The sequence below is a fragment of the Cryptococcus neoformans genome, chromosome 14 (assembly GCF_000149245.1).
Source record: "Cryptococcus neoformans var. grubii H99 chromosome 14, complete sequence".
NCBI classification, from domain to species: Eukaryota; Fungi; Basidiomycota; class Tremellomycetes; order Tremellales; family Cryptococcaceae; genus Cryptococcus; species Cryptococcus neoformans.
Genome location: NC_026758.1, coordinates 61,939 through 73,885, shown reverse-complemented (window position 1 = coordinate 73,885; position 11,947 = coordinate 61,939). Strand labels below are relative to the sequence as shown.

General features: G+C 48.5%; 4 protein-coding genes; 3 read left to right on the top strand and 1 right to left on the bottom strand.

Annotated features, from left to right (window-relative positions):
- The first annotated feature begins 14 nt into the window (after positions 1-14).
- On the top strand, positions 15-4,984 carry CNAG_05353 (nuclear pore complex protein Nup133). XM_012198183.1 has 17 exons: positions 15-320; positions 368-975; positions 1,024-1,127; positions 1,177-1,418; positions 1,471-1,636; positions 1,702-1,871; positions 1,948-2,149; positions 2,210-2,480; positions 2,546-2,889; positions 2,982-3,073; positions 3,149-3,334; positions 3,420-3,619; positions 3,703-3,787; positions 3,851-4,164; positions 4,244-4,311; positions 4,388-4,494; positions 4,570-4,984. Exons 1-17 carry the CDS (start codon positions 77-79, stop codon positions 4,893-4,895), a joined length of 3,729 nt encoding a protein of 1,242 aa, XP_012053573.1. The 5' UTR covers positions 15-76; the 3' UTR covers positions 4,896-4,984.
- Positions 4,945-7,656, bottom strand: CNAG_05352 (acetyl-CoA transporter). XM_012198182.1 has 7 exons: positions 6,942-7,656; positions 6,890-6,893; positions 6,584-6,839; positions 6,439-6,520; positions 6,057-6,389; positions 5,201-5,986; positions 4,945-5,098 (listed from the first exon to the last, which is right to left on the bottom strand). Exons 1-7 carry the CDS (start codon positions 7,243-7,245, stop codon positions 5,058-5,060), a joined length of 1,806 nt encoding a protein of 601 aa, XP_012053572.1. The 5' UTR covers positions 7,246-7,656; the 3' UTR covers positions 4,945-5,057.
- CNAG_05351 (phosphomannomutase) lies at positions 7,548-8,973 on the top strand. XM_012198317.1 has 4 exons: positions 7,548-8,050; positions 8,120-8,328; positions 8,390-8,463; positions 8,531-8,973. The coding sequence occupies exons 1-4, from the start codon at positions 7,641-7,643 to the stop codon at positions 8,651-8,653; spliced, it is 816 nt and encodes a 271-aa protein (XP_012053707.1). The 5' UTR covers positions 7,548-7,640; the 3' UTR covers positions 8,654-8,973.
- Positions 8,974-9,264: 291 nt separating this feature from the next.
- On the top strand, positions 9,265-11,413 carry CNAG_05350. Of its 2 annotated transcripts, none has more exons than XM_012198316.1 (4): positions 9,265-9,537; positions 9,599-10,150; positions 10,250-10,545; positions 10,731-11,413. In XM_012198316.1, the coding sequence occupies exons 1-4, from the start codon at positions 9,413-9,415 to the stop codon at positions 10,910-10,912; spliced, it is 1,155 nt and encodes a 384-aa protein (XP_012053706.1). In that variant the 5' UTR covers positions 9,265-9,412; the 3' UTR covers positions 10,913-11,413. The 2 variants fall into 2 exon arrangements, with proteins under 2 accessions (XP_012053706.1, XP_012053705.1); XM_012198315.1 differs by having other exon boundaries at positions 10,643-11,413.
- Positions 11,414-11,947: the final 534 nt, after the last annotated feature.

Genomic DNA, 11,947 nt, shown 5'->3' with positions numbered 1-11,947 from the left:
CGACGTCTCACAAGGAAAACAATCCACGCAATAGCAGTTGACTTCTATAACATTTTTCGACTCACTAAGCCCAATTATGTTCAACTCACCCTCGACGAGAAGGGTGCAGACACCGAGGCGGCAGCAGCCCCAGCAGCCACGCTCGCGCCTCCAGACGCTCAGGGTGACAAACTCTCCAGCGCCGTCCATCGCGGAGACGATTCGCACAGAACGACCGGTTGACGAAAAGGAAAAGGTATTTTGGAGTAAAGATGAGAGACACTCGGTTATATCCCTTGGGAAGCTTCCAGAAGAAGCGGTTGCTTTGATAAAGACGTCTGGTAAGTAAACACTTCGGCAAAAAACTAAAATTGACGCCCCGCCTTAGACCTTGTGGTCGATCCTGTAACCGCCCAAGTCGATGGCAAGACTGGCTTCGCCCTGGTATCCTCACCTAGAGCCTGTATTGCCTGGAACTATTCCAAACGTACCCATTCAGCCCCCACGATCTACGCTTTCCCCGCGCCTCTCCCAACTTCTTCCCCCAGTCGTTTCCCTCCTCCCGTCCTCTCCGCGTTGTGTACCTCTACATCTGAGCCTGGGATGATACTTGTATCCAGTACAGGTGAAATCAGATACTGGGAGAGTATGAGCTTGGCGCTGAGTAACGTGGAGAAGTATCAACAGTTGTTTTTGGACCTTCCGCAAGGGGACTGGATAGAAAGACTCGTCAAAGTGGACGGAAACAACTTTATTCTCACAACAACATCTTCACAGGCCTATCGGCTGAGTATAACATCTTCTTCCGGGAGGCTTTCCCCCGTGCTGACGCCTTTGATGAGGCCGGGCGGAATGTTTGGGAGAGCTAGTCCTGTGATTTTTGGTGCGAAGCATGATCGATTCGGAATCAGGAGTGTAGCTAGTAATGGAGCGGATGTCTATCTTATGGCACAGAAGAGTATACAAAAATGGTCGTTTACCGGTGATGGTCAGAAGGTGTGTTAGACCCACGGCCAAAATCGTCATATAACTGACTCAGGTTAGCTGGTGCAAGAGTATGATGTTTATGAACCCATCGGGCGCGAGCTTTTCGAAAATTGGTCCTCAATTAACGTCACCATTGATCTTGAAGATATCGTCACATTAGAGTAAGTCTCTCAAGCCCTTTAAACGACCTCTTTAATCTTTTATACGCAGTGCCGACTCCCTCGCGGTTTTAATTACCTATTCTGACGCGACGTCCCCTCCTTCTCACGCCCTCGTCCTCCTCTCCGTCCACCGCTCTAACCCTCCAATCGTCGATCGTATCATCTCCATATCTTTCATCTCCGGTCAAGATCAAAGATTATTAGATATCCCTAGATTAGTAATTCCCACTGGGAGTACGATGGCGTTTGTTCGTTTTGGTTCGGCTGTGGTGATGGTCTCACTTGATTTTGGTGCGTCCAATACACTAAGCTTGAGTAGGATCGTGCTGATTATCAACCATAGATGCGCCTTATGAAGAGGCCCTCACATTCAAAGATCCGAATAATACTTACATCGGCGCGGGGCCGATAACCAGCAAGAGCAGTGACCCTACCATGGTTCTTATTCCCGCTGAGGGCGGTTTGATGAACGTCGAAGCACTTGAACCTCGTGCTAGCCCCGACTCCCTGTACGTCTCTTCGCGTACTATACCTCATCACATGCTTGCAGCTTACCTTGCCCTTTTGATCGCAGTAACCAACTCTCGACTGCGACAGCCCGACTCAAATCTAAAATGGAGCAAGCAATCTTTTTCGGCCAACGGAGTGATAATCCCTTTTCTTTTGACCTGGACGGAGATGTTAGGGGTCAAGGGGATGTAGCTGAGGCTGCGGAGTTGGTTAGTGGCGAGATTGTTGCCGCTCGTAAGTCCCGCATTCTCCCTCTTCCGCCTCCGTTGATTTACTTGGCGAAGCTCCATTACTTACACTACTCTCGTAGGTTCCCCATACACTCAAACGATTTACGAATTAAGGCCGCATCTCCTTGACCGACTTGCTCGATTGAAAGCCCTCGTGATGTATATTCGGACCAACGGACTGATGAATCAGTTACCGCAAGCGACGAGGAGGAGGCTGTCGGGAGATGCAGAGAAAGTGAGGGGGGCGTTGGAACTTTGGGATTACCAGAACCGCTTGATGGAGTGCGTCCTCTTTTTCTTTATCGTTTGGGTACTGGGCAAGAATTGACGATGTTGCACCAGCCAGTTATCGGGCCCAGCCGCCAGTCAAGCCAAATCCCTTTTATCAAGTTCGATCCAAGTATACTTTTCCTCCCGTCATCTTTCCCTTGCACCATCATCTTCCGCCGACGAAAGAGAACGAGATCTCGTCAGGCTGTTTTTCCGAACAGAAGTGTCGAACCTTGACAAGTTATTGGCTGTCGTTTTTGAGGAATTCAGGGATAAGCAAGAGGGAGAAGTTGACGTGGGTGAAAGAGCGGGTTGGGTGGGGGAGGTTAACCAAATCTTTATTGTGAGTCTTATCCTCATCTCATATTAGTAAACGATCAAGGCAAGCTCACGTCCTATTGCAAAAAGGCCGTGGAAAGAGCCGCAGCCCAGTATCGCGAAGAAGAATCTGATCTTTACGCCATTGACCGTGAAAAGCCCGCGATTGAAATGTGGACAGCGTCGGATAACTTGATTGATTCGTTGGATCATCTGTATACATTGACAGAGGCGTTGATTAAGGAGCGCACTAGGGAGTTGGGATCGGTTATTGATGAAACGCCCCTTGCTGGTGGTCCGACTGGGAGGATGGAGACAGGAAAGGAAGAACTAAGAAAGGAGCAAGTGGTACAGGCAATGTTGAAGAGACAGATGGGATGGCTGGCGGCTGCGCTGTGTACGAATATGGAGGATAAGTGTCGTGTTGTGGTGAGGTACGTTTCCTCTGTGCTTGACTAGTATAGCGAATTTTGCCTTCTCTCTACCAGGCCTGATGTTCGAGAAAAAGCTAATGTTGGGATTACAGGAAGCAGATGGATGATGGAGCAGATGAGCAGGAAGGGATTATGCTTAAGGCTAGATGGGATGCGATGAAACCTCGGATTATCCGGCCTCTCGGTACGCTCACATCTTCACCCAACATCACTCCGGAAATAGACTAACATGATTGATCTTTCTGCCTCGATTGCTTAGTCTCGGTTGACCGCATTTCCGAAGCATATGAACTCGCCGAACATCATCACGACTTCCCAACTCTTGTAATGTTGTGCAATGATCCCGTTGCAGGCCAAGGGAAAGGGGACAGTAGGATGCAGGTATATATCGAGAAGTTTGGGGAGGATTTCGCGTTCGAGCTGTATAGGTGGTATATTGACCAAGGTAAGTGATTCGGCGCCGTATGCGGCATGCAAGGCTCGAAGTTTTACGCTTTTGCTAACCCTTTTTATCCTGTTGCTACCGAAAGGCCAACCGCACGTTCTTTTGACCCAAGACGAAGTTTATGGATCCCTCGTTACCCGGTTCTTTGAGACACACCATTACCCCGAACTCGGATGGATACACCACATTGCGTGTAAGAGGTATGGTGAAGCTGCTGGTGCTTTAACGCAGGTTTTGGATGAAGGTGAGGGGAGGGAGGAGAGTGGCGAGTTAGACTTTAGAAAAGTGAGTCCGCCTTATTCTTCGGCTTTGATTCAAGCTTTGTTGAGTTAGAGAAGGGGAGGGATAGCTGACTGATGGGATAATAGGTGGTGGGCAGTATTGCAAAGCTTGCTAGTATGACCGACATCAGCTTGAAAGGCCCTTCCGAAGCTCGCGATCAGATTTTCCAAAGTGAGTAATCGTCTTGACGTATTCATGGTAAGTAAAGATGACTAAATGTCAATGCGCAATCAGAGATCGGCCAGCAGTTATCCTTAATCGACATCCAAAATTCCCTTCGTACTTATTTACTCTCCCTTTTCCCATCTACTGCCCGCTCATCGCGTTCAATCGCCAAACACTTTGCACCCATTCTCACCCGCCTTAGCCATCGACCGGGATCCGAGTCTGGATCTGCTTTCCTTGCATTGTTTTACAATCTTGCAGAGAGAGTCCTTGGCGGAGAAGCTGTAGATTTGGAAGGCATGCTGGATTTATTGACGTTGAAGGATAATGTAGGGAGGGAAGATGACGGAGTTGACGCGCTGAGAGTGTTGGTATTTGATCGGGTAAGTTTTCGTTTTTGAAGGCCTTTGAAAGGCAACACCATGTGTTGAATTGGAACGTTGACCATATTTGGATCTTCAGTCATTACCTAAAGCCAGGTCGGAAGTTGCATTATTGGCAGTATGGCGAAGGATTTATATTCGCGACAAGTAAGCCTTCTTAAACCTTTTCTTCATATAAACGGCAAACGTTGGTGTTGATAATTTTTTATTTTTCTTTTCCTAGCTGGGCGGAAATTTCCAATACGGCTGGGCGAAGCGAGCAGGCACAGAGGACAAAATTAAAGGGAACGATGATATATCAGGTCTTGAAAGCTCTTCGTTCTGTGCCCGGTGAGTAATCCTCCATTCTCATCTACCCCTTTCTCCCGCCGAAAAGACTCTGACCCACGGCCATGGGCTTTTCAGAGTTTCCTCAAGCGGCTGTTATATCACCATACGACACATCCATTCCCCCGACCACCACCGAACTTTCTGCTCGTTTCCCAACCCTATCCTCAGAGGACATTGCAGCGTTGAAAGCGGATTATGATGATGAAGTGGCCGTGTTGATGGAGTACGTAGAGAAGAATGCGTTGGAAGAGAGGGTGAAGGAGGTGAAAGAGATGATTGAGAGAGAGTGGGAAGAGAAACAGGGGCGTAAGATTGATGAGGCAATAGGTGCACAGGCTGAGCCAGAGGTGGTTGTGTCGGAAGCGGAAGATGTAGAGGCTGATGAAGACGTGGAGATGTAAAGAGTTAATATGACGTACAATTGACACAAATGGAAATCAAAAGCAGGGTATGATGATATAGAAAATGCATATGATAATTCACCCATGATAACGTTTATGAGTTCTATATTCTTTAAAATATTCTTAAAATGCTATTGATATTTACAAAAGTTTTGTCGTTCTCTAATTGGGAATCTTGACTCGCCATGCAGACATTGGCAGCGCTAAAAACCCCGATCCCATTCCAAGTCAGCTTAGTCACCATCTGCTGCCAACAAAAGAAAGAAAAGAGAAATCCAAAGAAAAAAGGGGGGAAAGTGACTTACCAGCCAAACGCCTGACCATGGGCAAGATAAAGACGATTAACAATCCAGCTCCGAGGGTAACACAAACTGCCGACATGATATAATACCCATCTCTCTGCATTATGCATTCGCCGCCCGCCTGGGCACATAAGTTCTTCCCATGTTCCGTCACGCATTCTCCTAGATCTGAGGCTGACTGCGAGAGTAATGGCTTGCTTCCCAGAGAGGTGGTGCTGCCGCTGGGGACAGAGCAAGTAGCCACAGTAAGCATATCCACCGATCTCAAGATCAGTGGTTTAGGCCAGGTCCCGCCCAAGTTGGAGACAGTGTTGAGAAGTGTCATATACGTGCCTCCGATAAGTGGATCAGCGATTTGAGTGTGGAAAGCGCAGATACCGACGAATTGTACTGTGCTGGTGAGGCTTGAGAAAAGGGTGGTGGCGATAATAAGGAGAAAGTAGGTGGTCCCCACTGAGCCGGCGCGGTTGGATGGGAAGCCAGCGACGACAAGGGTTGAGATGGCAGCCATGGCGAGTCGGGCCCAAAAGGCGTATAACCATGGTTTAAGTACGTTTCCTGATTCTCTTCCTCCTCCGCCGGTGGTAAGAGGATGTGAAGACGGGACAGGTCGTGACCATTTAGCAGCCAACCAACCGACAGCCATCTGTGCCGGGAAATCGAGCAAGACAGCGACTGCGAGATCTTCTTTTGATAATCCCTTTTCGAGAAGTTTGAGGGAAGTGACAGAGTCGTTGACTTGGAAGCCAATTTTGCAGATGAGGTGGACAAAGAGGAATGTCTGGATGTCTAGGAAAGTAAGGTTTGGGGTCAGGGTCGGGGAAAGGGAAAAGATGAATGGATGGGAAGGACGACGTACTTTTGAGACGGACGATACTCCACATAACCTTGTACACCTTTTTCACATCCATATCCGGATCATCCTCACTGGGCGGATCTTCCTTTTTCAAAACCGCCAGCCCCACCGTCACACCCACAAATACCACAGCCCAAAACCTCATGTAGCCTCCCAACGAAACGAGCGGGTAATCGAGTGGCTGAGAAGGGGAGCGAAAGTATTTGTTGGAGAAGTCGATACTATTGAAAGCGAGGAAGACGGTAAAGCTGAGGGCATTGCCGATGCCGATACCGATTGTTTGTGCAGTAGATGCGTACGAGAGGTTGGGTTGAGAGAGGAGGGTGAGGGCCCAGCCTATTGAAGGTGGATTAGTAGGCGATGGGTGGATTGGAGCGAGGCTTACCATCAACAGCAATATCTTGGGTAGCAGCCGCCAAGATGAGAGATCCAAAGACTGCTGTTAAAAATTTAACGTCGACAGATTCCTACATCACCTTCGTGAGTTTTTTCGCCCTCCGTATTCTTGAGAAAAAATGACTAAGACTCACAACGTTAAGCCACTCTTCAATCTTACCACCAATAACCCACATACCCAAGCCCACCAACCCCTGTACAGGCACGATCCAACTCTTTCTCCTACCCCATTTTTTCACGAACCACGCGTCGACAATAGGGGACCAGAGGAGTTTGAGAGAGTACGGCCAGGTGGAGAGGGCGAATATTGCGAGCTGAGAGTAGGAGAGGTGGGATTTGAGTAGGAACGGGAGGGTACCGAAAGTGAGGCCGAGAGGAACACCCTGGAGACTATATGTATGGTTTAGTTGCGAGTATTATCCAAAGGCTTCATAGCTTACAGGTCTATGAGTGTGTTAGTTTGTACTGATTATGACAAAGGAATCCGCTTACATAGCAAGACGAGCAGCGCAAACGCTTCTTTGTCACGACGTGTAGTCAGCCCGGTACTGTATTCTTCTTCCACGAGGACTTTTTCCAGTCTCGTTTCCTTTTCCTTTCCTTTCCCCCGCCGTCTGGTTGGAGACGGTTCTGGACTATCGTCATCGACTCTGCGTAGGAGACCCTTTTCTTCGAGTTCGTTAATATCCTCTACATTTCTTGGACGGATGGTATTGTTCTCGCGATGTATCATGTTATCCCGTGCGGTGGTGGTTGCAGTTTGTGCGTGGCTACCGTTGTGGCCTCTCACTGTCATCTGCGGTTGCTGGAGTCGGTAAGTCGAGCGAACTTCCAAGGCAATGAATGGCAAGTTCAGCGAGTGATCGGCGTTCAATAAAAGTCGCCCGCACTGTGAGGGATTACATAAGATCACCGCCGGTGACACGTATGCATAATCGGCCGCAATTACAAAGCAGAAGAGCTCGCAAGATCCGAAAAACGCGACGCGACGTGGAGGCGGCCCTCTCCGCTACAATGCCACATCACTGTTCCAGCGCGACGACGATCGCTCGCGACGACGCACGAGATCTGCTTCCGAACTACTAGCGTGCACTCCAGCCAAAACCTAAATCCACCCTACCGACCCGACACCGTTTGCTTTTCCATTGCTTTCATTTTTACCACCAACTCCACAACCACGCACCATAAAACATGTCCGCCCCCCAGCCCGCCTCTGCTACCATCTTCCCTCCTGGAGTCACACCCTTCGCCCAGCGAAAGCTCCCTAAGACCATCTGCATGTTTGACGTTGATGGCACCCTCTCCCTCGCCCGTCAGAGCGCGACCCCCGAGATGTTTGCTACCCTCCGCAAACTCCGTGAGAACTGTGCCATCGCCTTTGTGGGTGGTTCCGACCTCGTCAAGATCCTTGAGCAGGTCGGTGGGGACCAAGGGCTGAGTAATTTTGACTATGGGTTTGCGGAGAATGGGTTGATCGCGTACAAGTTGGGGCAGCAGCTCGAGTCGGCGAGTTTTATCAAGCATGTAGGAGAGGAGGAGTATAAGAAGCTTGTCAATTGGATTTTGAGGTATCTCTCCGAAGTGGACATTCCCATCAAGCGGTGAATCATTTTGCTGTCTTTCTACACATTTCTGTTACCATGATAGATGCTAATGAGGCACGGTCACAGAGGCACGTTTGTCGAGTTCCGAAACGGTATGGTCAACGTCTCTCCTATCGGCAGAAACGCGTCCATCCAAGAACGAATCGATTTTGAAAAGTATGACAAGGAGCATGGTATTCGGGGTGAGATGGTCGCCAAGCTTGAACAAGAGTTTTTGCACCTTGGATTGACTTTTGCGATTGGCGGTCAGATCAGTTTTGACATTTTCCCCAAGGGTAAGACTGCTTCTGTATCTAAATGAAGAGGATTGGCGATTGCTAACCATTTTCGGTTTAGGCTGGGACAAGACCTATTCGCTTAGGCATATCGAGGGTGAAGGCTTTGAAGAGATTCACTTTTTCGGCGACAAGGCGAGTTACCTCCCACCCCAACCCTGTAATTCCCACACCTTTATCCTAACATATCGTGTATGAACAGACCTACAAGGGCGGTAACGATTATGAGATCTTTTCCGACCCCCGAGTTATCGGTCACACCGTCACCAGCCCCGAGCACACTATGCAGCTCCTCGACGAGTTGTTTTTGACCACTGCTCCTTGAAAGGCGTGAGACTTTTTGCTTTTGGCATCTGGATGGGAGGTAGCACAGAGGGATGGCAGCTCGGTTGGAGTGTGATACGTTTGGTTTGGATTGTAGGCTTGGCTTGGCTTGGCTTGGCTGGGAAAAAGCAAATGGATCTCTTATCTAGCGGTTGCATTTTGTTTCTCATCTTTCAGCTTTTTTTTAATAGAGGAAGTAATATCGGAAAATATCTGCTTATGATGATTTATTTTACATCATTTTACAGCCTTGCTACATGCAACGGGGGGTCCGATATATACATACACCCTGTAGGCCTCTATCCCTCGCATTGAGCATTCTTATGTTGGTATGTTTTTGAGCCACAGTTAGGCTAAGGGTTCGAGAAGATCTTCTATCTGTTTTTGTTGCTTCTTCTATCTTGCTGCTGCAAGCGATCGATAGCGGCGATGTCCGGTATCTTCTCCAACGGCTTTTTTTCCCTGGAACGGAGTCTTTTTTGACGTCATATTTTTTGCGGCATGTCCCCTCCTCCTCTTCAGGCGGACCTTAGTGTTACGTTGGAGACCGGCCAATGTCCGTCAAAGGGCTTGCGTCGAGACTAGTTGAGGATTCCGTCGCGGGGTTCTTTTTATCTTTTGATTTATCCCGATCCACACGATGAAGATCGGGACGTTGAAATCGCAAAAACATTACCAAGGTCAAATTCATAAGATGCAAAGCTCAAACGGAAGAAGCGGAAACGACAACATAAACGCATAAGCATAAACGCGCTATACCATGGCTTTTAGCGACAATGACAACAACATCGGCAATGACAGCGACAATGACAGGGCAACGCCAGAGTCGGAGCTAAATGAGCTTTCAGATGGAGAGTACGAAAGGGAACGATTAGACAATATCAAGTAAGAGCCAGATTATGGTGGAGACGATACGGGAAGTGCTAACAAGTTGGAATTGCTATAGACACCGAGATGCACTTTTAGCCTCCCTTGGATTCGATGTGCCGAAGAAGTCGCCTCACCTTTATCCGCAGCAGCAACCGCAGCCGGAGATGGAGAGTTCAGCGGGTCAACTAGCCGGGAAGGCTCAGATGTCGAGGGAAGATGCGAAAAAGAGAAAAGCGGTGAGGAGGAGGGAGAAAGAGTTGAGGAGGGTAGAGCCTGTGAGGAAGAGCCGAAGGGTAGCGGAGCGTGCAGGGAGGGTTAAGGATGGTAATGGTGGAGGTGATGGTGATGGTGATGACCAAAACCCGCTTCCTTCTTCTTTTCTCTCTTCTCGCAAGCCATCAAACTCAACTAACGGATATATGGATCCTCTCCCGAAAGCCATTGCTCCAACCCTCCCGCCCGGACCAGAGTATTCTTCCGGACAGATTGAGAGGGAGAAACAGCCTAGACCCGTCAAGGGCGACGACGGGAGGTTGATTTTCGAAGGAAGATGGGGAGGGGTTTTCACACCGAATGTGACGCCCGAGGAGATGTTTGGTGGAGGAGCGTTTGGAGGCAGTTTTTTCAGGTGCGTTAATCTAATTTTGTTTCGGTGTTGATGGTGTGCGTGTCTCGAGAGTTGATGGGACTGTGGACTGACTTTCCGTCGGGGAAAAATCATGTACAGAGATACATATTCCCGCCTTTTGCAGACCCCACTCTCATCCTCCGCCACCCTCGATTCCCTCCCCTTTTCTCTCCTTCTTCCAGGCTCTCAAACGGACCCAGATGTCTCCAAGCTCCTGATCTCCCCCATTCCCCAACCCTCTGTCAACCGCTTTCAAGTCCTAGCTGGCCAGAGTCTTCAAGAATGGGAAAAGGCGGGCTGGATATGGCCCGGTGATCCAAGGGGATGGGCAGAGTGGTATGTGAGGTTTTGGGATGGGAGAAGGTGTGAGGATGATGAGCGGCAGGTTAAACGATGTGAGTTGTTTCTCCCGCTTTTTTTGACATCTTCCCTACTTTGTCCATTCCTCTTATTTACTCCTGATTTCCTCTTTCTCCGTTATCCCCTTCCAAGTTCATGTCCGCTCTAGAAGAGCTAACCTTCCTCACTATCCCCTCTTATCTCCATCTCGTTCACTCGTCTTCCTCTTGACATCAAACAGGGCTCAAAGTAGCAGGCCCTACGGGTCGATTTAAACGCGCCCTTCTCAAGAAAATCCACCAAGCAGGCGGGCAAGTTGCGGTGGGGGACGAAGATGTAGGGAGGGTGTTGAGGCAGTGTCTTTGGCAATGGGGATATGAGTTGACAGAGAGGGAGTATGAAGAGGCGATGAGAGGTCCATGAGGAGCAGCAGAGGGTTTTGAGGGGCTCGAATAGACAATGGTATGTATAAGATTTTGTGGGAAAATAGAAGGATCATCTGCGAGGTGCAAACATGAAGTGGAGGTATGCGGAGTTTAGGCCTTTTGGTCATTGAGCAAGCCTATTGAACAGATGGTTTCACCACGATGTTCCACGATTTCATTCTGCGCCATATCTGCCATCAGATAACTTCGTACATTGGACAATGGAAGAACCCTGCTCAACATTCGAAATGATCAGGGTAAGAAAGACCAGGGCAGTAAAGCTGAATTACAAAATACAAGTTTGTAGCACGAAAAAACAGGTAGAAGCCTTTATGGCCATTGGGAACGAATATCTAGGATTAGAGACCAGTCTTTAGGGAAAGCAAAGTGTTTAGGCGGATATATGTATGTCCCTCGGTATGCTTGGTCTTTCGGTGATCGAAGACAATATCTCCTCCTCCTTTGCCGTTCCTCTTCAGTTGCCCGATGCGAATACTCCTTATGCCTTCTTTTTTTCGAGACTGAAATCATCACTTATGGGAGTACCACGACATAGGAGACAGTTGGTCTAACATATATCCCAATAATCTATCGACGACGTAAGCAATCTTTGGAAATATATCGCGGCAGTTATTTCTCTTCTCGCATTCTTACCTCGCATTTCTCCCTGTGTGCACTGGTCAATAATATGGAGATTTAGATCTACAGGGAGGTCTTCTACCGTCTCGAGAAGATCTAAGCTGCAGTCTGCCCTTAAGTGATCTCTTACTAGGAACTTATAAAGTAGGATGAACAAGCGGAAAGGACGAGGAGGATAGAGGAAAAAATCGACGAGCTGAAAGAGAGTATGGAAAGTTGTTTTAAAGTCAATAAGGGGCGGTAAAGTCTTTAGACTAGCATAAAAAAGGAGTTGCTGCGTCTTCCGATTCGATGAACTCTCTTCTCCCCTTAGAAATGCCTTCAAAAAAATGAGAAAGATGTCCACCGATCGGCAAATCATTACGTGCAGAAGGACGAGCTGGTTGAGAACCTC